A 25193-nucleotide genomic window follows, 5' to 3' on the forward strand; every position below is an offset into this window, starting at 1 on the left:
TGATGACTTCGATACGATACCTGCAATAGGTATCACGATACCCGATACTTACGATACGATACCAGAATTCGATACAATACCACAAATACGATACGGGTATATTTATCTGTAATAGTAATAAATAAAACATCTGTACGGTTCCCTTTTTTTACCAGCTTGTTCCTGCCCAGCTTTTTCAACACTTAACAAATGGCATGAATATTAGTATTAGCCTACAGCAAGATATTAATGAAAACTATATGGTGCCATGATTGCTGCTGACTCTGCTGGCATCTGTTTGTGGGAGTGGGAGTGGGGGGGGGGGGTAAACAATGCTTAATTTACTTGCATGGTGAGTTTGATATTTTCACTTCATATTTTATCTTAATTCATGGAATAATTATTTTTCCTCAACTAAAAATAAAAAGAATAGCTGAAGATCCACCCTCAGGCTCCACCAGCATGGAGCCATTTTGCATCAATTGTGTTTCATTTAGTACACGTTTGTGTGCATTGTGACCTCATGATCACATCGGCTTGTTGTCAAACTAGGCTAAGGCTCCTCGTGTTAGCTGTCTATGGGTGAGCTTGGGGGTGTTCATGTTTATAATCACATTTGCTTACCCGTCGTTCTTTGAACTCTTTAAAAAGTTCGGGGTCTCTGTCTGAAAGGTGCTTTGCCGTGTTAGACGTGTTGCCTCCCTTTGTCTGTGTGGCTTTGAAACACGTTTTGCAAACAGGTCTCTGTATGTCAGTGGGCTTTCCTTCACTGTCTGCAATATAGCCAAAGTACTTCCAGATGATACTTCTGGCATCTTTTTTTCCAACAAGCCGAGGACGGTCGGTAAAAGCTCCTGCCATGTCTCCCCTGCAGCACTCGCTGTGAGTGCGCGCTGCCTGTTGCTGTGTGAGCGCTGGGCAGCCCCGCCCCCTTGCATGGCTGCAGGCAGCATGACAGGGAGCGGAGCAGCGAGTGCGCTCTGATCGCGCTCTATTTTAATCAAGTATCGATACTAAAAATATGCAAAATCGTATCGTTTTTAACGTACAGGTACCGCGGTACCTTTTTAGTGTCGATACACCGTGCAACCCTAGCGTCAACGCAGCATACTGTACATGCGTTAACGCAGCATACTGTACATGCGTTGTAGAAGCCATTACTCTGATTTGTGTTTTACCTGTACATTCTATACTTTTAAGGAAATTATAGTCATGCTACTGATTGTACATCAGACCATGCTAATTATGATTTACTGTTGAACCTGTTAAGACGTTACTGCCGAACTGATTATGACACAATGATGATGTCAGGGGGCGTTAACTCTTTATGTAGACCTCACCTGAGGACGTGCAGGTGTGTTCGTTCGACTAGAGAGCGGAAGGGCTAACTATTTTCAACCGCATTAAGCATTACGCATTACGAAACCGCATTAGGAGTAGTGATGGCGAGATGAAGCCTCATGAGGCATCGAACCACTTCAGCCAATTGGTTCGAGAAAGGGTTAATTTCTCGAAGCTTCATGTGCACACGAAACCACCTACTGGCCAAGTGTATAATCACAGGCAGCTGTATCTGAACCACATAATGTGATGCATTGAATTGGTGTGTCTGTCATGGCTGTTAGGAATGACTATGAATTACAAAAATGTATGACCAAATAATTTCTGTACATAAATTATCACATATGTGCATAATAAAATATTTTTTGAATGTATTCTGTGTGTGTAAATTTTCCCAAAATGGTAGTATCATATGATATGGCAGGTTGTGTAATAATGTTATTATGTCACTTTAGGAAAATGGCATGGGCTTAAGCAGGCAGAGGACAGTGAAAGTGCTTGTGGAACTAGGAAGAGGGGACTGAATATGCTTGTGTAACTTGGACAGTGATGTACAGGACAGGGGACATTTTATTCATTTTTATTCAGAAATAACTGTTTCTCAACAGTTTTTGGTTTTAAACGATTCCTTTTTTTTGACACGACCTCTCCGGCCTATGAAAACACCCTTTCACAGGGTACAGAAGATGCTGGCGTGCACAAAAACGCAAGAGCAAGTCTATATCAATTTTCATACAGGAATTTTTGCCTCTCCCAGTACTCCAGAGGCAAAATCTGAACCACTTTCCGAAGCAGTCACGTGGTACAGCCGGGCAGCGAGGCTTCGGACGTCATCATTTTTGGCTCCTCCCCTAAATGAAGCAAGCCTCGATACGCGCTTCGAGGAAACGCCCCCTCCATTACTCGACACACGCTTCGGAGCGTCGGCACATCTCGTAACATCACTAATTAGGAGACAAAGCGGGCTTTTCTGTTTAAGATTATTTCCATGTATGCTTCTGATGCTGTTCTGGAATAAAAGAAAGTTTTGAAGTGACACTACGAGAGAATGCGCGTTAATCGACCGACCGCTCCTACAATAAGTTGAAAATACCCATCAGAACGCCAGTCAACGTGGGCATGAGAGAAGGAGGCCCGGAGTCACGGTCGCTTGGATTGATCTGGACTGCGGCCAGGATGCCATTTCACCGGTACCATGAGTAAACGAGTGGATGCGCTGTTTTCCGAACCTGGTTACGATCAAACATTAAAGTGACAAAGGAAACGAAGGAAATGTTTGATGAGCAGACAAATAAATCCACAAACTGCCTTTAAATTACGAAACCACTGAAACTATAAATGGCAGGACGCTGATCAATAGCGCTGCACGGAAACGGAAACAAAGCACGGCCGTGCGCATGAAAATAAATAAATAAAGAAGTAACCGAAAAACTAACGAATATTCCAACAAAAGGTGTCGGAATTACTTGGAAAAAAACCCTACAAACGAATATTAAAGGCTAAGAACGAACTGATGGCAGAAGGAAGTGAACGGGCAGTCACTGAAGCCGGTGTTACTGAGATGGACGCCGCACAACAAAGGAAAGCGTTTAAATCACTCAGCGCAACACGTAGAGGGAAACTCTCACACTGTACACGGAAAATGAATGAGATAAAAACAATGATGAATGTTAACGAAGCTGCAAATTAATTTCTAAGACTGCTGGTTGAATTTAAAGTGTCTCATGAATCTGTTCAGTTATTGCTGCCTGAGGATGTGAGAATGAATGAAACTTTGGACTGGTATGAGCCAAAAATGGCTGATTACAAGCTTCTATGGCTAAAGTGGATCAATGGTTAACACCTCAGCCGGACCCACAGACTCTTGTGCAGGCTGGGGACAGTGTCTCACAGATTGGCTCAAGGAGTTCTAAAGGTTCCAAAAGTTCCAAATCTTCATCTGTGGTTTCAGCACGCATGAAGGTAGCTGCAGACAAAGCTGTTCTGCAGGCCAGAGCTGAAGCTCTTAAAAAGAAACATGAGCTGGAAACGGAGATGCACCAGCTGGGTTTAAAAATGGAAACGGAGAAGCATCAACTAAGTTTAAGAATGGAATCTCTCGACTTGGAAGCAAACATTGCTGCAGCTGATGCGAGGCTAAAGGCTCTGGAGGAATTTGAAAATGATGAAGCATCAGAACCCGGAAAAGAAAGGCAAGAACGGATAGATGCATCTGACAAAACGGAAGAAAGCCTAGCACAGCTTGAGTATGCACGGATGGGAACCATACCTAAAACACCATTACAGAGATTGATGCAGACTACAAGTTAGCAGTGGTACCTGTAAAGATAAAGGCACATAAAGGCAGCTGTTTGATAGAAACCTATGCATTTCTAGACCCTGGAAGCACTTCTACCTTTGTCACGGAAAACCTGATGGAACAGTTGTCCGTCCGAGGAAAGAAAACAGAGATCTTACTCCGAACAATGGGTCATGAAAAGCCTGTGAAAACCCAAGCAATAAGAGGACTGGAAGTATGCAGCCTGGATGGCAACAGCTTCATAGAGCTTCCTGAAGTCTTCACACAAGATGCCATTCCTGTCAGTCAAGAGAACATTCCTACAGAAATGGACATAAAAGGATGCTCTTATCTAAAGGGGGTCCAACTAAGAACCATCAAGGCTGAGGTAGGCCTATTGATCGGTGCAAATGTCCCAAAGGCTATGGAGCCACTGAGAGTGATCAATAGCCAAGGGGAGGGGCCCTACGCAGTCCTAACAAGCCTAGGTTGGACTATAAATGGACCACTCTGCAGTACTGCACCTATGGATGAGCATGGTCGACCACAGATAACGTCCAATAGAATATCAGTGGCCAAGCTGGAAGAGCTCCTGATACACCAATATAACCAGGACTTCTCAGAATTGGCCTACAATGAAAAACAAGAACACTCATTTGAAGATAAGAAATTCCTACAAGTGATGAACAACTCGGTCAAAAGGAAAGAAGGCCACTACGAAATACGACTTCCGTTCCGCCAGGATAACATCAGCCTGCCAAACAACAGGAAAATGGCGGAACAAAGAGTATTAAATCTTGCCCGCAGATTCCAGAAAGATGAAGCCTTTCGGAAAGACTATAATGGCTTCATGAGTGATGTCTTGAGGAAAGGACACGCAGAAAGAGTGCCAGAGGAACAGCTCCCTCGGAAAGATGGAAGACTGTGGTACATCCCTCACCATGGTGTCTACCACAAAAGGAAAAAGACAATCTGGGTGGTGCTCGATTGTACCTCCTCATTCCAAGGAACTTCGCTGAATCATGAGCTGCTACAGGGTCCTGACCTTACGAACACCTTGCTGGGTGTACTCCTCAGATTCCGACAGGAGCCAGTAGCAGTGATGGGGGACATCGAAGGAATGTTCCATCAAGTGACTTCCTCAGATTCCTGTGGTGGCCAGACGGCGACACCAACCAACCGCTAGCAGAGTACCGGATGACGGTGCATCTCTTTGGAGCGGTCTCATCCCCGAGCTGCACCAATTTCGCACTGAAGCGGACAGCCGATGATAATGAAGGAAAGTGTAGTGCTGAAGTTCTCAACACCATTCGTCACAACTTCTATGTAGACGACTGCCTCAAATCGGTCCGAAGCGAGAGCCAGGCAATCTGTCTGGTGAAAGAGCTCAGATCAGTATGCACCACAGGTGGATTTAGACTCACCAAATGGACCAGTAACAGTCGAGCAGTCCTTGCCTCTGTAGCAGCTGAAGAGAGGGCAAAAGAGGTCAAAGATCTAGACCTCGACAAAGACAAACTGCCCATAGAAAGGGCTCTTGGCATGCGATGGGACATTGAGTCAGACACGTTCTTCTTCTCGATCACCCCGAAACAACAATCGGTCACCCGCAGAAGCATTTTGTCTGTGTTGAACTCAGTATACGATCCTCTTGGGTTCATAGCACCAGTCATGCTGACAGGGAAAGGAATACTGCAGGACCTGTGCAAGCTGAATTGTGGATGGGATGAATCGATACCAACTGCTTACACAGAGAGATGGAAGGAGTGGCTTAAAGATCTTAACCTGATTTCCAGTCTAAGAATCAAGAGATGCTTTAAGCCACCAGATTTTGAAGTTACTAGAGCACAGATGCACCACTTCTGCGATGCAAGTGAAAGAGGTTACGGGACAGTCAGCTATTTGAAGCTGACCAGTAACAACGGACTACCTCACATGGTGTTTGTGATCGGGAAGGCAAGAGTTGCACCTTTAAAGGTGGTGACAATCCCAAGACTGGAGCTTGCCAGTGCAGTCCTCGCTGCTAGGATGGACAGGATGTTAAGGAGAGAGCTCGAGTCAACCCTCGGAGACTCAGTTTTCTGGACCGACAGCACCGCCGTATTAAAATATATCCAAAATGACGCCAGAAGGTTTCAGACCTACGTGGCTAACAGAGTGACCACTATTCGGGATCTGACACACAAAGGCCAATGGCGCCACATAAAGACTGGACTCAACCCTGCAGACAATGCATCAAGAGGCATGAAAGCTGAGAAGTTCCTTCAAGAAGGACACTGGCTGAGGGGTCCAAATTTTCTGATGCAACCGGAAACAGATGGGCCAGTGATCCGGGTACCACCCACACTGTCCGACGGTGACCCGGAGGTCAGGAAGGTGGCTGGAGCTTTCACTACAAGTGCACTGCAGATTGAAAGTCCACTGACTCGTCTTATTGAGCACTTCTCATCATGGGACAAATTGATTCGATCATCAGCCTGGCTCTTAAAATTCAAAGAACGTCTGAGACAATTGAACCTAAAAAAGAAAAAAACGAGTGACTCGGACCCACCTAGGTCACGGCTGTCTGTGGAGGATTTAGGCAAGGCCGAACAAGCACTTGTGTCCTACGTTCAACAACAATCCTTCCAGGATGAGGTGACCTCTCTACAAAAGGGCTTACCCGTAAAGAAAAACAGTAGGATCTACAGACTAGATCCCATCCTCCAACAGGGAATCCTGAGAGTTGGCAGCAGACTAAGCAAGCTGGCAATGCCAGAGGAAACCAAACATGCTGCCATTTTGCCCAAGGACAATCACCTGTCAAAGATACTGCTACACCACACACACGCCTCAATGGGTCATTGTGGAAGAAATCAAATGATCGCAAAACTCAGAACAAAATACTGGATCCTTAGACCAAATTCCGCTGCGAGAAGGATAACACGGGATTGTGTACTCTGCAGGAGATGGCATGGCACCGCAATGACACAAAAGATGTCTGACCTACCTCTTCACAGGATAACACCTGACTTGCCACCCTTTACCCATACGGGACTGGACTACTTTGGCCCCATAGACGTCAAGCGTGGCCGCAGCAAAGTAAAAAGATATGGAGCCTTGTTTACGTGCCTCTCAAGAGCCGTACACCTGGAGATGGCCTACTCAATGGATACAGACTCCTGCATTTCTGCACTCCGACGTTTTATCTGCAGACGAGGCCAAGTGAAGGAGATTGTTTCTGACAACGGCACAAATTTCGTTGGGACAGAACGAGAGCTTCGCGAAGCATTTACCCACCTTGACCTCAGCAAAATCCAGCATTCGATGCACGCTGTAGGTATCAAATGGACATTCAATCCACCCTATGGTCCTCATCATGGAGGTGTATGGGAGCGGCTCATCCGGATAATCAGAAAGATTCTCTACTCCATCACGAGGGAACAGACCCTGGATGACGAAAGTCTCCAAACAGCTCTATGCGAAGTAGAGGCAATCATGAATGACCGGCCCATCACAGTCCTATCTCAGGATGTGAAAGATCCAGAACCCCTGACACACAACCACCTGCTTCAAATGAAGCGAAGGCCGACTCTTCCACCTGGACTCTTTGACAAAAGTGACACCTATTCCAGAAGAAGATGGAAACAGACCCAATATATAGCTGATCTCTTCTGGAAACGCTGGACACGAGAGTACCTCCCATTGCTACAGGAGAGGCAGAAATGGAATGAAACTAAAAGGAATCTAAAGCATGGAGACATAGTGCTGATCATTGATGAGAGCTCACCACTCATCACTCCTGGCCCATGGGCAGAATCACGGAAATCTTCCCCGACAAAAAAGGACATGTACGTTAAGATCAGGACACAAAATGGCACCTTGGAAAGGCCCATCACAAAGCTGTGCCTTCTACAGAACATGACCTGATGAGACAAGTCCCTTTGCCCTTTTTCGTCTTTGACACCTGAAGAGACTTTAGTTGAACCTTTTCTCTCTTTTGTCTTATCCTTTTCTCAAGAACTGTTTTTTTTCGTTGAACCTTTTGCCGAAATCTTATGAACTTGTTTTGCGAAATGGACTCGCGGAAACTAAATGGATTACATTTTTTGGCTTATTTTTGAAATTCCATGGACACGTGATAGTCTTGAATATTGTAACAAAGGACTCTTAAGAATAGGCTTCCTATGTATAAATGTATGAATTGCCCTATACCGGTCAATTAGGGGCCGGAGTGTAGAAGCCATTACTCTGATTTGTGTTTTACCTGTACATTCTATACTTTTAAGGAAATTATAGTCATGCTACTGATTGTACATCAGACCATGCTAATTATGATTTACTGTTGAACCTGTTAAGACGTTACTGCCGAACTGATTATGACACAATGATGACGTCAGGGGGCGTTAACTCTTTATGTAGACCTCACCTGAGGACGTGCAGGTGTGTTCGTTCGACTAGAGAGCGGAAGGGCTAACTATTTTCAACCGCATTAAGCATTACGCATTACGAAACCGCATTAGGAGACAAAGCGGGCTTTTCTGTTTAAGATTATTTCCATGTATGCTTCTGATGCTGTTCTGGAATAAAAGAAAGTTTTGAAGTGACACTACGAGAGAATGCGCGTTAATCGACCGACCACTCCTACATGCGTCAACGCAGAATACTGTACATGCGTCAACGCAGAATACTGTACATGCGTCAACGCAACATACTGTACATGCGTCAACGCAGCATACTGTACATGCGTCAACGCAACATACTGTACATGCGTCAACACAGCATACTGTACATGCGTTAATGCAGCATACTATACATGCGTCAACGCAGCATACTGTACATGCGTCAACGCAGCATACTGTACATGCGTCAACGCAACATACTGTACATGCGTCAATGCAGCATACTGTACATGCGTCAACGCAGCATACTGTACATGCGTCAATGCAACATACTGTACATGATTCATCACAACATACTGTACATGCGTCAATGCAACATACTGTACATGCGTCAACGCAGCATACTGTACATGCGTCAACGCAGCATACTGTACATGCGTCAACGCAGCATACTGTACATGCGTCAATGCAACATACTGTACATGATTCATCACAACATACTGTACATGCGTCAACGCAACATACTGTACATGCGTCAACGCAACATACTGTACATGCGTCAACGCAACATACTGTACATGCGTCAACGCAGCACACTGTACATGCGTCAACGCAACATACTGTACATGCGTCAACGCAGCATACTGTACATGCGTCAACGCAGCATACTGTACATGCGTCAACGCAGCATACTTTGGCACTGGCACCTCCAGAGGTGCATTTTAAAAATGTGTTGCTTTTGTCTGGAATCAGAGACAAACCTTTGACGACCTCAATCGAGTGAGCGGCTGTTTTAAGTGTTTTGAGTGACATGCCAAAAGAGATATAATATATGTTATGTACAATACTTTATTACCAATGCTCCTGAATTCTTTATTGCCTGCAAATTGAAAATAAATAGTTTTGCATTGGGTATGCTTATAGTTTCTTTACCACATTGAATTCATCAAATTACTTTTTTGCTACCATTGGCAATTAACACCTGCATTCTTTTGAACAGGTCAGCTGAGGCCAAAAGATTTGGGGAGAAACTAAATGAGGCCAGAAACCGAATAAGTAAGTCGTCTCAACAGATGTCGCCCTCCGGAAATCACATTACATTTATGACTTGTGAAAACATTAAACTCTACATTTCATCATTATCATTGTCCAAATGGCAAACTGAGGCTATGGTGCAAGTCCTAAAGAACGCTAATCATTTATCAGAAATTTCGCTCAGCACATTCCTGAACTTTTCCAGGACCGGGTTCTGATTTCCACCCACCTACTGTAGTCTTCCAACCTGTGCTCTTTACTAGCCTGGCTGTTTTATGACGACTTGGTAAGCACACCCCTGGGTTCTTCTCAGCAATGTCTTTGACAGGCAGCTTTACCGTGCCACAATGAGACCTGGCTTAAACCCCAGCTTCTGTCAATGCTGAGTGATTATGGAGTTTAAGTTTCTGTTGTGAAACATGCATACATGTATGTACTACTGTGTGTCAACACTTTGACACCATGGATAGTCCCATCAGCAAGGACGGAAAGTACTAGAATATTTGACTCAAGTAAAAATACTGTGTTGTTGTACACACCTGGCTAAGTTGAGACCCAGCATGCAACCGTTCGTCACATAACATTGTGGATATGTTTTATTTGGTCATATAGCTTGCATGTCGGGTGGTGCATTAAAGTTTTGATTAATTAAGGTAGATGTGACTTTTGTTTGCCTATCCCAAGGCACAATAATGCTAACCATAACCCATGCTCATACTTTTTTTGCATTGTTGTGCATATTTTATACTGTTCACAAACTGTTAGGCCTGGCCCAGGACCAACTGCACCCTTCGCAACTCCTTGCACAACACCAGAGAACGATTACAAAATGAAAGATGTATATTTTGTATTCGCAGAGTTTCACGTTTCTAGACGAACCTCTCTCATTCCCAACTCGTCACACACTAAATCATGGTCAGATCCCTTGGCATCAATTAGGTTTAGGCAACTAAACTACCGGTACTTGGTTAGGTTTCGTTAAAGATTGTGGTTTGGGTTAAAATAAGTACCTTTGTTTTGTCTCATACAGGCGCTAAAGTTGTGTGTCGGTATCAGACACCGAGGGCCACGAAAAAACGTTGGTGTTTTTGTACTTGCTGATCTAGACATGGAGCTCTGTGGAACTCTTCCCCCCCTGCAGTGTAACGATTCTGGGGCAGAGCAGATACTCAAGAGCAGAGATAGACACAGGAGACCAGGCGAGGTAGAAGGCAATTTATTTTACTAGGCACAAAGCAATCATACACAGGAAGTCTGTAAAGGCAAACAAATCCAACAGGGAGCAGGCAAAAATCCAAAAACCGAAAACAAGGCAAAGTCACAAACCATAGAAACTAACGCGAGGGAATAATGCTGGAAGGCGATGAACACACGGGGTAGAACAAAGACAATCTGGCAACTAGAACAGGGAAAGCAGGGGAGTATATATGTGTGGGGTTGGCAGAGGGAAAAACCAGGGGCAGCTCACTGCTCTTCTGCTCGCGAAACTTTCACCTGCCCACTCGCCAGTAATTTTTCTTTTTGACACTTAAGATACTGAAGATATGATTAATGATTTCCTAAAATTTTTAGAAGTGATCATTTGTACAAAAATATAACAGGTGTGATTTTGAACAAAATTCACAATCATTGTTAATAAATATTGTGAGAAACATGTGATCAGAGTCTCTTCACATATATTATTATTATTATTATTATTAATAAAAGATGATCCGTGCAACTTTGTTATTCAGGAAGTTTGTATCAAACAAGTAGCCCTTCGTACCACTCAGAACCCTTGAAGTAGCTCTCCGTTTCAAAAAGGTTGGTGACCCCTGGTTTAACGTCAACCAGCAAAAGCTAAAGGGGACGGGAAGGGGGGACAGACCATAGTAACGCAGCAGCCGCTTGGAGTGTGGCGGAAGCTTAAAAGCATTCAAGAAAAGTTTCTGGAGTGGAGTGTCCAGTAAAAAATGAAACTCAGTCAGTGGGAGAATTAGAGCAAAAACAAGAGAGCGATGGATAGCGCTTAAGGAAGTGAAGGGACTAAGGGCAGACACTGTTGTCAGGTTACCTTAAGTTGTCAGCCTTAAGCGTCAATAGTTTGTGTACTTACTCTCACTGCCAGAGGGGCGAGAAAAAAGTTCTGCACTGTAGGTTTAAAGCCCCTTAAGGCAAATTTGTGATATTGGGCTACATAAATACTCGGGGTGTAACGGTTCACAAAACTCACGGTGGGGTTGGGTACGATACAGTGGAGCCACGGTTCGGTACGTTTCGGTACAGTAGAAAACTATAAATGCCAGAGAAATGTACTTGATTTTAAAATATATTTATTCATTACAACTAACATCATGAAGTTATTCTTTGACTTTCGTCATGCGTACCGAACTGTGAGCCTCGTACCGAACGGTTCAATACGAATACGCGTACCGTTACACCCCTACTAAATACATATGTTGTAAAAAATAAGAATTACTGAGTACACAAATAATATGCTGTTAAAGTATCAAGAATAAATGCAATTCGTTACGTCCACCCCTAATGTATGTGTCCGTTTATTGTTTTGTTGATTCTTAAGTAATTTTTAAAAGATAAAAGAAAATGCCTCATCATAGTTGGACATGAAGTCACAGTACAAATAACTTTATTCAGTAATGTATCATAAAGTTACACAGGGCTACTTAAAGACAACTCCTGTCGCCACTGGTTTCAATACGTTTAAATTATCTCTCTGCACTTTGGTTGAATTTTCCAGTAAAGTCAATGCAGTTAAAAATGTGCCGTTAGGGCTCAATCTGGTTCGCATTTACTATTGCAAGCTACATTTATGAATTTCCCCGGACTGTGTGTGTTTGTGGCCCAGTTCACATGCCATTGAAATGGATAGGTTTGCTTCACACCAGTGCCTGGCATCATTGCTGCCTCAGATCACGCTTGGTGGTTTGGTAGCATTCGGCTGTTACCCTCATTCATGCCAGCATACACTTATCATCCTTGGAAGTAAAAATTATTTTTGATCATTCAGTCTGTGAGGTGCTGACACAGCCATATATCAGACATGTCATACATCACGCTAAGACATCATGTTGCATATTAACTCTTCAAATGTGTTCTGCAGACATTATCGCTGTGTGGGTGTAGTATTTAGAAATTGGATTTACTGAATGAATGTGTGTTTTTAGGATAGGATTTAACATTTGAATCCTTCAAACTATTCACATTTTGAAAGATACCACAAAAACATCTTGACACTGTCAGATATTATTACATTGTTAGGTGCACGGGCTGCATTCTTCCTAGATGAGAGACAGTGTTTATAGTGGAAGGTGGTTGCATCTTCTGGATGGAAAGTAGTACCATAATGTTCAGCTCAGTGTGCTTCCTTGCCATCTTGGAAGCCCTTCTTGGAAATTTTACACTACCTGCGTCTCGTGGTTAATGCAAAACATGGAAACATTCAGCATAATATAGACAAAAGCTTTGTGCGGCGTTCTTGTGATGGATGTACCTGGCATGAGGGTCAGTAGCAGGGGAGAAGGAGAGAGGCGGGAGCCCATGGATACATCAGTGTCTAAACATTACCCTGGTTTACAGTATTGTTCTTGGCCACAGCAAATGACTCTGGAATCCGATCACACTTGGAGGAGCATATGCGTTCCAAGCCCTTAGGTCCAAAAAGTGCAAGGATCTATATTTATTCAGAGGGATCAGCCATGCACATCTTCTACTTCATGAACGGTGTAGGGCAGCTGGAAATGAGCATACATCTTTGGATTTCTCTGCCAGATGTGTGTGTGTGGTGTGGGGGGGGGGGGATTTATGCAGTAGAGTCCAAGATGAAGCATCTGATAACTGCTTTGGGAATCCCACTTTCATGCTCTGCTCACCTAAAGGCTTTTCCAATAGAGTTCAAGGAAGATCTATTGGAGCTTGAAACGTCATTGCCAAGAAGATTGTTCCACCGAAGCACTAGAGAAGGAATATAGCAGAACGAATGCAACTTGATTTCTGCATTGCATGTGGTCTTTAACCACCAGCGGCCACGGGGTTTTACCTGACTACTTGCAGTGCTAATGATCAGCTGCTCATCAAAGTGCTTTATGCAATCGTTCTGTTTCAGTACAAACATTTTTATGTTTCCTTTTGTATATGCAACTCTTGTTGTGGTCGTTTATTAGTCCAATTATATTCGTGCACTAAAATATCCGAATACCAAACTCACAGGAAATCGATGACTGAGGAATTGCCTCCACGTGGCTCTCAACATGGCGACGACTGGTTGCTAACTGCATGAACGAAAATGACAGCAATTACCTTGTGCATTCGTTCTTCGTACAGACTTGAATCGACGCCCACCCAGAAATTGAGAAGCTGGATAGTGTGTATGATCTTTGGATCTTGAGCTCGCTGTGGTAGTGTGCGGCATATCACATTTAACCTCCAGACCACAAACATCACCAAATATTTATTGAGGCTTGTAGCTCGACACCGGTCCTTAAAGACGACGGCACGTCTCCTAACGGTGTGGGAGGAAACCCTGCATGGTTTGGAAGAGGTTGTGGTGTTGAGCCAGTCTTGTCCTGGAAGGGGGATAGGAGCACTCAAATGTAATGACGTATTGCAGTCAGCACACTACATACTGCTATTACTTGAATTTGAATTACCTTGTTGTTGAAATGTGCTATACAAATAAACTTGCCTTGCCTTGCCTTGCCTTACTTGACACATATGCAAATTGATCTTTTAATGAATAGAGGTCAGAAATACTGTTGAAACCTTTGAGCTCCGACAGGATGTTCTGTGACAATCTGTAATGTTTGACTCTTCAGTTACAATATTTGAATAGTATGGCCAATAGGAGTTTATTCTCACACCATACTTAGGATTGCCTGAGCAGAATATTATATACCTGCGTTGTTAGCACATCTAATTGTGTCATGAATGTTACGGTCAGTTGTTCTGGACCCATGCGCAGACACCGGGACAACAGGGTAGGTGAAATAAAAGGTTTTATTTCGTTTGTTCGTGGAGCCGGTGGAACATGCAGGTAGGAAGGTGAGGCGGTGTGAGTGGCGGCGGCTGGGCGGTGACGTGGCACAGGAATCTTAGAGCACAAGAAAAACACAAGTTAGTTGCCAGATCGGGAAAACAAAGCGAACTAACTGGTGAGACGAGGTAAAACTCAGAGGGGCCGAGGCTGTAGCTACCACTGAGCTGAAGAAACAATCTGGCGATGAGACTGAAGGAAGCTGGGTCTGTGATGATGATCTGATTGTTGGCAGGTCTGGAGATGAGCCCAGGTGCCGGATGATTGAAGCCGCGCCCATGCCATACACACACACACACACACACACACTGACAGAGAGAACAGAGAGGAGACACCGACACGAGCTGAGGTCACAGCGGAGCCGTGACAATGAACCTAACAAATATAGATGTGATTGCTTGGCCAAGACTTTTCGAAAAAGCTTCAGTTCATGCCAAGACTTGTTGAAGCCACATGGTTAGAGCCAGGCCCATGTGCTCTTTTATGTTGCAGTGCATTACTTTTTGTAGGTATAACGCCGACAAACACAGCAGCGAAGTACAGCCTGCTTGACCGCCGTGTGTGTGGGGCCAAACTAAAAGTTGTTGATGGATTGAACTTTTGCCGACGAAGTGCGGCCAGAGAGTACCCACATTCAATCAGTAGTCCTGTAACTGCTGTGACATAGTGAACCTGTGTTACAAATAATTTCTTCCTGCCTGAAACATGTGAAAACGCCTCCCGGGCGCAGTAGCATTCGCTGGTGTGTTATAGAACAGTGAATGAGAACAGTCTATGCTGTTGTGTGCTCCCTGCACTCCTTCACCCTGTCAGCATGGCATGAATATTTCTTAATCCTTCTATGCACTGTATATTGTGAAAGAATGGGCCTGTGCATCCGTTAGTTATGGGCCATGTTTGAGAAAGTAGTGTCTGGGGCATCTGACCACAACGTAAAAGCCACAGGGCGTCTCAGCTCATTCCCTGCTACCAACTGCAGACTTTGGGTGAAAACACATGGCTTTGTGAGGGGTTCCCAAACCCTGGTTCATGCTCCAGAAGGAAAAGCGGTGTCATCGTGGGCACAATATGTCCCTGCGCGTCATTTGTAACATTTCACATCATCCATTCACATCTCTGGTCTGCTGAAACCCCCCAGTCTACTTTTAAAGAGTGTGTCAAGAGGTTTTCAAAGATGAGCCGGTCTGTGTGCTGCATGGGCAGATTGCAAACCATTTACAGAATCAATGAACTGCTGAGAGTTGATGTAAAACTCAACTCAACTCCATCGTTACGCTTTACTCATCCCAAGAGACTGCGCTTTACTCAAGGTCTCTTCAGCAGGACAGATGTTAGTCTGAAATGCTCTGTGCCTTCATCTTCCCTTTGTCAAAGCAAGAACTCTCATCCAACTGTTTTATGGCACTATGAGAGGTGTTGCATGAAAAGGTAGCCACCCCCCCCTCCCCCTTTCTTTTCTTTTCTTTTTTTTTTGCCAAACGATGCTTCATCTGGATTTCTCGTTTTCGGAGCTTGGACCTCGAGTTCTTAGATTGGCGACAGGATCGTGTTTCAGACGGAGCTACGGCACCGCACCGTCTATGTGTGTGTATATAAGACCTGAGGGGTTGTAATGGAAACTCACCACATGCCGAACTGCCATTCAATGTCTCTTTTATCTTTCAGTCTGCCACATATAGCTATCCTGGGCATTCACTTAACTCGCTATCTGACACACTATCAATGAGGAATTCTTTTTTGTCTTACAGTAAATGTATGATTTAGTGTGGATAAAATTGGCCTCAAATATGACCTGTACAATAATCTCCCATCCATTTACTTTACAGTTGTCCTTTGCCACTGAAGCGTCGCCTCACAAATTCAACATCGTCAATGGGGCAATTAACTACATCTATTAGAGGGAAGAGACGCAGCAAAAACAGAAGAGCAGACACAAATGACTTAGCCATATGTTGACCCGGTACGCCTCCCTCATGTTGCTTTCTGTCTCACCGGAGTCACAAGAGTTCACTCTTGACGAGAGTTGGGTATCGTTTGGGTTTTTTCCGATACCGGTGCTAAAACGATACTTTTAAAATGATACCGGTGCCTAAACGGTGCCTGAACCAATACTTTTTTCTTCAAATTGAACAATATATTAACTGTTTAAAGTACACTATAAATATAAATAAATACAAAACACTTGGCTTCAAACTACAGCTTCAAACTTTTAAACTATGAACAATATGTTAACTGTTAACAGTTTACAGTATACTTAAATAAATATAAATAAATACAAAACACACACACACTGTACACACACAACAGCTTCAAACTTCAGCAATTATTTAGCAGAAATATGAGCATATTTGCCTTCTCTGGCAAAATACGACACGTCTCATGACTTATTTTATTTTACCAGTTGGTGGCGGTAATGCGCCAATTCGTCATTCTGTGTTGTGCTTATGAGCGACAGCGCTAAGTATGTTTTAATAATACTATGAGAGGAGCGGAGGACCGAGTCCTGCTGCCAAAAAAGTATTTCAATCGGCTCAGGCACCGAAAGGAAGCACCGAAATCTGCGTTGCGTTTCGGTCCGGTAGATACCGGACGAAAAGGAATGCCATGTTGGCACCGCTTTTCGGTACCCAACCCAACTCTTGACTGTGGAAGTGTGTTACTCAAACAACTCAACGACAAGTTCATCAATGCAAGAAGTGTGAGTTAATAATGTTTGTTTAAAGACGACTCGAAGACAGCGGACGTGTTTGCCGTAACATCACCCTTGTAGACAAAGATCACAGCTAAGCCTGTGAGCTGTTCCATCACTGCATTGTGTTGTATGATGTGTTCTGTGGCTCTACAGCAGGGGTGTCAAACTCATTTCCACTCTGGGCCACATCAGCATCACGGTCGCCCTCAAAGGGCCGGTTGTAACTGTAAGACTGTATAACTAACTTATCCTAACATATTGTTAAATAACTCTCTCTGCATTTGATTATTGTTTATTCAAGTGTACAAATATTGTACATGCAGTTATATAAATGAAAAATGATATTTAAACACATTTCTGTTATTGTAACATAAATCATTTTAATTGAGGGTTAAGAAACCCACATTACTCTATCAAAGATCAAACTATTAAAGAAAATAACAAAGACAAATATCAAACACAAGTTATGACATTAACTTTGTTCAAAGCTGTTTGTTCACCTCTCTGCATCACTAATGTTCCTCCCTGTCGTCGTCCTGTGCATGGCAGCTACATCCAAGAGCTGCTCACTGAGAGTCAGGTCTGATGAACATGATAGATGATGTATCCGTGTTGTCTGTGCTTTCATCAACAGTTCATTACAAACACAAGTACCTGCTCGTCTCTTAGCTAGCTGTGTTGTTAGATTGCTGCTAGTTCATCAACTCGGTCTGCGATGGTGTTTCTTCACAAACTGACATTTGTAAAAGTCTGTATCTGGTCGGAGCTCTGCTCACATACCTTCAGCATGCACTGGGCTGTAGCTGTGTAAATATATTCTGCTGTGATTGCAGTCTGCCTTTTAATTCTTGGACAGTTTGATGTTTTTCTTGGAGGCTAAATTTAGCTCCGTGTTTGGTGTCAAAATGCCGACGTGAATTGTATCCTTCATCACCGACACGCCTCATAACACAGCAGACAGACCCGTTGTTCTCCTTGAAGCACGAACATGTATTCGCTTTCCCATCTTTCATTACATTTTCTTCCCTCTGCATCAATCTTTCTCTTCGTGGACATTTTGGGATTATTTGTCGATCTTTTTCAATCGTTGGAAAACCTCTTTTCGGGCTGTTGCCTCTCCTGTCCACCTGTTGTGATAGTTTTAATGTCGGTACACAGACAACATGCTATCTCATAATTTCAACTTTCTATCTCATAATTTCGACCTTGGGGATACTTTTATTTTCAAGTCTAACTTTTTATTATTTTTCCAAAAATAAAAAAAAATGCGAGCGCCACCTAGAGGGCCGCGAAAAACTTTCAGTTTTGCACCTGTGGGCCGCGAGGGCCGCGGGACCGCATAGGTTATCAATTGAAGACACCAGAGATATTACTGTTATCCATGAGACGCTCAGTTACAATATAGCTTCCCACCACCTGGTGGCGGTAATACGTCAGTCAGTTGTTTAACAAGCTGCAATAAGCAGAAGAAGACACTCAGCTAGCAGCTAGCCTGTAGCGAAAGTTATGGATAAGTTATTAAAAAGAAAAAATGAAGACGACAGTGGTGCCATACCCCCCAAAAGTCTAAATGTGTGTGTGCAAGTACAATCCTGACTTTCTTAAGTACGGCTTTGTGAACGGAGGCAACGAGGCAGAGCCGAGGGCTCAGTGTGTGGAATGTGGGCTAATGCTATCAAACGAAGCACTGAAGCCTTCAAAAATAAAGCGACACGTAGCAACGAAACATCCAACGCTCGTGGGAAAGTCTGTTGGGCTTCTTGTTGTGTATGCAGGTTTACATACACATGATAATAAATGTCTTTGTGATCATCACATTGTATCATCTCATTTATTTAACAAGGGTTTTGCCTGTTCAACACCGGCATCCTCGATCCCCTCCCCTTCCGTTCCTACGGCTTGTTTGCGCAAATACGTCACAAAACATGTCCGTGTTTGGTATCCCAGCATGCCCAAAATCCTCATCTTTGCAAAGAAATCATCGATTTTCTTTCATTTCTTATGGTTTCTCCACAAAAGGAGCCCACACACACACTGTCCAAAGTCGCCATAACCGCTGCAAGTCGTATCTTGCAGCATTTCGACTGAAAAAGACACATTACAGACCCGACAACGTGCTAACGGATGTTACCATGGAGCTACTGGCTTCAGAAAACGCTAGTACTTATAGTACAAACCTTATCCTCCTCTTCCATAAGCCGTCAACCAACGTTTGCGTAACTGAGCTATTCTCATTCTCGTTCGTGCGCTCGGACGCAGCCATTAAGCACAGCAAGTCCGCTACTCACACACCACGTCTTCCACCATATATACATAGTTTTTGCAATTTGCAAAGGCTAAAAATAAAAGGAAAATAATATAATATCAAAATATAAAAGGAGAAACACCTTTAGTGTGTCAGAATATCATGTGGTTACCATGTGTCCATTTGGGTCTCCAAATGTCCTTTTAGAGCTCCGCCTGGATCTCTTCATGGAAGAAACACTGTAGAATGGTCATACTTTGTCCAATCTTCTTCAGATTTGAGGCAGTTGTTCACTGATAGTGTAGTTACAGCCCTATACTGTCCTTTACCTGTACAGATACAGCCACCGGCAGTTATTTATACTGAAAGATACTTTTTTATTTTATGCGCACAAAAATCTTAAATTTTTACTGACTCCAAAGGCCCACTGCTCTGTTGCTGTATGACCTACAGGTTGTCTGACACTTTTGATGCATATAGTCAGAGTGGGCCCCGGGACACTTTGTACTTGAAAAGTTGGGCCCCGAGGTCAAAAAGGTTAAGAACCCCTGCTCTAAAGGGAGCTTTCAGAAGATTGTCGGATCCAGTGTGTTTGAAGCTTAACCCATGCGAGACACTAAAAGTATCTCTTGTCAGTTCGCTGCCTTTATGGAAGTACAATACTAAATCCTGCTTCCATGAATGTGTCTTGATCACAATTCTTTACAAAACAAATCTAAGGGATCTGTATCAAGATTTGTTTGTTTTCAAAGTGGTAACTATTGGCAGTTATAGATGGTTATCAGATTTTTTAGACTCCCAATTATCGGTAATGCCGCCGGCCTCATATTGATCAGGTTGGAGGGACTTTATTGGGCAAGACAACCTATGTAAAAACAAAAAAAAGTTAATAATGTGAAGAGCCAGGCCACTTTCGCCAACTCTTTTCCAATGACAGTAGCTAGCAGCACGAGCTCAAAAGCCGCTACATCAAGCGAGAACGTCGAGAACACTGAGAAGCTGTCTCAAGTCCCTGTCAAGTAAGCAGCTTTTGGATGAATTATTTATTTATTTTTGGTCAGACCATTTCATTTATTGATTGCCGTCGGGATGTAATGACAATTTCAACAGATAAAACAAATAAAATGTTCTAGAAGAAGATTACCAACCCTACCTTCAACAATTAGAAATATCAGTTGACAGAACACATTTTTACTGCTTGTACATCTTGGGTCAAATACAACATGTTGATGAACAGGAACAAAGATGGTTGTTCTTTGGTGGAACTCACTTCCCAAGTCTTAAGTCGCAACATTAAACCAGCGTGAAGAGAAGGGCTGTTATATTTACAGGTCAGTATTGTTGCAGTCAGTACCATCAGAGGACAATCGTCTGTTGTGAACTCAAAGAGGAACTGCTGTCACACTGCCCTTTCAGCACATTGAAGTTCATTTCCCACGTTCAAACAATTCCCCATTGACACAGAAATCAACATTGCCCATCTCTTATTATAACACTCTTAATGGCACCTATTGCACTGAGCTTTTACATATTCAGTAGCTTAGTGATATGGGATCTGTATGAGATCAGAGTCCTGAACTACGATTTGGTCAGGAACACTCGTTTTTTTGCAATTAATCATTTAATCATGTCCTCTGATGTGTGTCAAAAAAAGTGTTTGCAAAAATCAAAGTTGTTTTTCCTCTCTCTCTTTCTCAGATGAGCTGAAGAAGCAGTTAGCGTTGCAGAGGGGGCAGAGGGCAGCTCTTGGTAAGATCAAATCAACAATGGATATTCCCACGGCAACAAATGTAACCATGTGTCTGTAGAAGAGCAGCACATTACCCCACTCCATCTACCCACATCGACAGCTAAACAATGCATGGACGCTTGAAGCAATTAAACGCATCGTAATACAAACAATCTCCACACATCTGCACTCTTACAGATCTCTTTTAGACAAGTTTGTCACAAATAATAGCTCTGTTTATCATCTTTTTGATATTGAGCTCCCTTCAGAGTGGGGCTGTAAACACTGCCAAGGCATCGTGGGTGCTCCTGCACTGTGTGTGCAGTGGTGCCCACTTCAAAGCCTTTGCAGTAGTCCTCGCTGACTGAAAGCTTAGTGACCAAAGACTGGGCGTCACAGCTCTAAGTCTCCCTCATGTTGCTCTTTTCTGACCATTTTGATCAGTGACATAAATGCTTTGATGAGGAAATCTGCTTGCAAAGCACACAAACATCTCCCTTCCAGTTCAGGCTTTTGTTGTTATTTCCAGTCCCGCATCAGAGAACACTTGGCCTCTGTTATCCAGGACCAAGTACTTAAAGCATCGTCTTTGAAGGAAACGCACGCTTACTAGCTTCTGGACTGCCACAGGAGAAGAAAACATTATGACTGTATTTTTTATTTGATCTACAGTATGTCCACATTTCTATCTGCCTTTAAAACATTTGCCGTGTCTTGTGTCCAATTCTTCCATAGGTGTAACGGAGAATCGCCCAAAGGTCAAAGAGGAGGTCGACCCGGTTGAAGAAAACCTGTGCAAACACATCGAGCAGGAGAAAAAGGCGTGAGTGTAGTGAAAGGGCATTTCAATGTATTACATACCAAACATTATACAGTTTCTCCCAAGACACTACTCAGATTGATTAGACACAACAGATGCTGTGTAACGTGGACGCGAGATGAATCTGGTGCTGCTAATACCCCCCCGTCAGTTACAAGAGCACCATTGACCGTCTAAAAGTGCTGAGGACCGAGATTGAGCACCTGCAGCTGTTGTTGGAGAGGGCGAAGGTCAAGCTCCAGAGAGACTTCCATAAGTGGTGGAGCCAGGAGGCGTCCAGCATGCAGGTGACTGACCTTACTTTTCCCCACCTATCTATGTGACAACACCACATAAAGCTTCTGTAAGCATGACGGCTGGAGTGCCAAAGATATGTTTTCTGAAATTAGCCAGGAAGGCAGTGTCCGTTCATCTTTCTCTCTGTATCTATGACTGTTTTCTTTTGTGCGTTGTCTCAATATTGGCCTCCGAGGACACGCTAGCGTGTGCGTGTAAGCTGATCTGCATGTCTCTCTGACTCCGGAGGCTTTTACGGCACCAGTGTGACCCTTGCAGCCTCTGTTGAGCATCACGCTGAATGGGCCCTGGTGGGAAGATGTGTAGGAGCAAAAATACATGGGAATTTGTTTTTTACAGAATTCCATGTGGCCCCAAACAAGGGCCTGGAGCGCAGTTTAGAAAGGCAACACAGTAACAGCATCAATACAGTCTCAGCAGAGTTCTAACAAGGACAACATGTTCATCAGGTTTCTCAGCAACACAGCGGGGGATAAGGAGTGAGTCAGTGTTTATTTCAGTCCTAAATAACAATTTAGTGTTTGTGCTTAAATGCTTGGGATGGTCCTGACGTTTTAAAGTGGGGTTGAATGAGGTACTTCTCCATGGTCAGTGTATTACCTACTGAAGATGGAGCAACAGACAAGAAGTACCAGCACGGGAGCAAAGGTGTGTACTGCTATGGACGTATTTTAGACAAAAATCAGTAAGTGTACGCTATATTTCTAATATTTTCACTGCTTTACCTTGTCCCGTTTCGTCCAGGAACTGAAGTTGCTATCTATGCGCTCTTCAAAGCCACTAGACTCCTTTGCCAAAAACATACAAGTCATTTTACCTCGCAGAACACGGGAGTTGCTGGTCTACAGCTGCCTCTATCGGTTAGTTAGTTTGTGTTATTGGGTGACTTCAGTTAGATCTGATCAGCTGGCAACCTCAGTAAACATTAAAAACGTGTATTTTTGGTCTCAATCACTAGTTTCCGGTCAATTATGGTCCATTTAGAGTCAGATAGACCAGGGGTCCCCAACCTTTTTTGCGTCACGGACCGGTTTCATGTTATAAAATATTTCCACGGACCGGTGTTACGTCCCTACTGGTTTCTGGACCTACTGGTTTTCCTTCTGTGCGCGTGTTGTGTTCGCTTAACAGCTGCAGCGGTTTTCTGCCTCTGTCGCCTGATTCGTCACACTTTCACAAACATATTGCTGGAGATCTAAAAGACACATCTCATATCAATTGCAGGGATTATGATTGTATGAGTGAGCACTGCATCACAGCCACGTATGAAGAAATACATGGAAGAAAATACATTTATGGAAAGATCGCAACAACCTGGATTCGAACTCTGTCCAGCAAAACTCCCACTTGTACTTGGTAATTTAACATTTAACACCGGCAGAGTTGTTGTCCCAAACATACTTTTAAGGCCGCCGTCCTTTTCAAGCTCCAGCAGCTGATCTCCCTCTGGCACGGATAAGCTCGATTCACCTGGTTTGTTCACAAATGGGTCGCGGATCCATTCCTTCGCAGTTCGTGGGTCTTTTGTGGTTGGGAAGTAACGCTCGTGACAAGCGTGTTGACATGTGTCAAGAGAGACAGGCGCATGTAATTGGGAGAGAATCCGGTCATTTTTCAAAATAAAATATCTTTCCGACTCTGATAATCAATGAAATGAAAAAAAGTTATTTATTCTTTCTGTGCGGCCCGGTACCAAATGACCCGCGACCCGGTACCGGTCCGCGGCCCGGGGGTTGGGGACCACTGAAATAGACCATAAAGCAGGGGATGCTTTAGGGCGGGGCTACCTTCTGATTGACAGGTCGCTACCCAACCAGAGCCGTATACAACGTCTTTACGTCACTCCTCCGCCATCCAAATATTGTCACTTATGTTCACTGGTTGCAAAAACGCCAAGATGGCAACGGCCAAAACGCCAAACTTGAGGCTTTGTCACGATGACTACGTCCACTTATTATATACAGTCTATGATTCTGATTCATTTAAGTCACACAACACAAACTACCTAACTGATGGATGCAGCGGTAGACCAGACACTCCTGTGTTCTGCGAGGTAAAATGAAATATCTGTTTTTGTGAGACGATTTTGTGGCTTTGAAGAGAGCATCGATACGGCTTCAGTTCCTCGTAGGAAAGGGCTATCTGACTGGGAAAGGTAAATATTCTAAAAATAGCGTACGCTTAAACTGATGTTGATTGCTTTAGGTGTCTAAAATGCATGTTGCTGCTGCCCCCGTCCACAGCAGTACATCGCTTTGCTCATGTGCTGGTGCTCCTGTCTTGTTTCTCCAAACTGAGGGCGTACCAACGGCCGTCTACTGTAGGTAATACACCAGCTATGGATAAGTACCTCATACAACCCCACTTCTAAAAATCCAAACTGGCCCTTTAAGCAGCAACATATGACCTGCAGACACTGCTGGCGTTTTACACTTCTCTTATGAATGGAGAGCAATATCGCCAGGTTTTGGCAATTTTTCACTGGAAAGAAGAGGAAGTTTGACAGACTTTCACATGTGCAGTTTTGGATCTTCCAAGCAGGAAGCAGGCCCTTTTTACAGCTGTGTTTGTACATTTATTGGTCTGTTTTTGGAAACCAGTACACATGCAATTGATCAAACTTTGAGTCAGAGATGGAGCAAGACAACACAAAATACCTGGAGGTCTTCTGTTCCCCCCAGCTCTAAGTCACATGTGGCCCCATTGTGTTGAACTGTCACCAGTATGGAATGATGTTTTTGAAATAGTTCAATGGTTTCTCAATGGTTGTGACTAGGAGCCAGAGGCCACAGCAAGATGTCACACAGGGTCGCCACATGGAACCTTGCAGCCGCCTTCGCCTAGCACTCCAGGATTTCGGTGAGACACATTTTGATGATGATGACTTTGTCTTTTTGTCTGTCCTTTGACTCCGCCCTTAACAGATGTAAATATAGATGTAGTGGTCGTTTCACCTAGCATTCATTTTGAGTGTCTGCTGAGCCGATTGATTACACGCAAAGTGTAACAAGGAGAAACCTCTTCCCCCTCGCTCACTTATTTCCACTCAATTCCTTCATGCTATTTTTACTCTTTCCCCATCTGTGCTTGAATAACACTTGATTAATGGCCAACAACCTGCTGCTCCTCACTGCTTGTTTCCATGGA

At 43.7% G+C, this 25193-nt stretch overlaps 1 protein-coding gene across 1 annotated transcript in view; it reads left to right on the plus strand.

Moving 5' to 3' along the window:
- The window catches only part of kif6 (kinesin family member 6), a gene marked incomplete at both ends in the record, with an annotated part of 98539 nt that overhangs the window by 67526 nt on the left and 5820 nt on the right, over positions 1–25193 (plus strand). Inside the window, 5 exons of the mRNA XM_079286088.1 lie at positions 9200–9255; positions 20899–20949; positions 21665–21752; positions 21901–22036; positions 24823–24905. Of these exons, the coding sequence (XP_079142214.1) occupies positions 9200–9255; positions 20899–20949; positions 21665–21752; positions 21901–22036; positions 24823–24905 (414 nt within the window). The remainder of the gene's footprint in view (positions 1–9199; positions 9256–20898; positions 20950–21664; positions 21753–21900; positions 22037–24822; positions 24906–25193) is intronic.

Source organism: Melanostigma gelatinosum (assembly GCF_949748355.1).
Source record: "Melanostigma gelatinosum genome assembly, chromosome: 16".
Classification (NCBI taxonomy): domain Eukaryota; kingdom Metazoa; phylum Chordata; class Actinopteri; order Perciformes; family Zoarcidae; genus Melanostigma; species Melanostigma gelatinosum.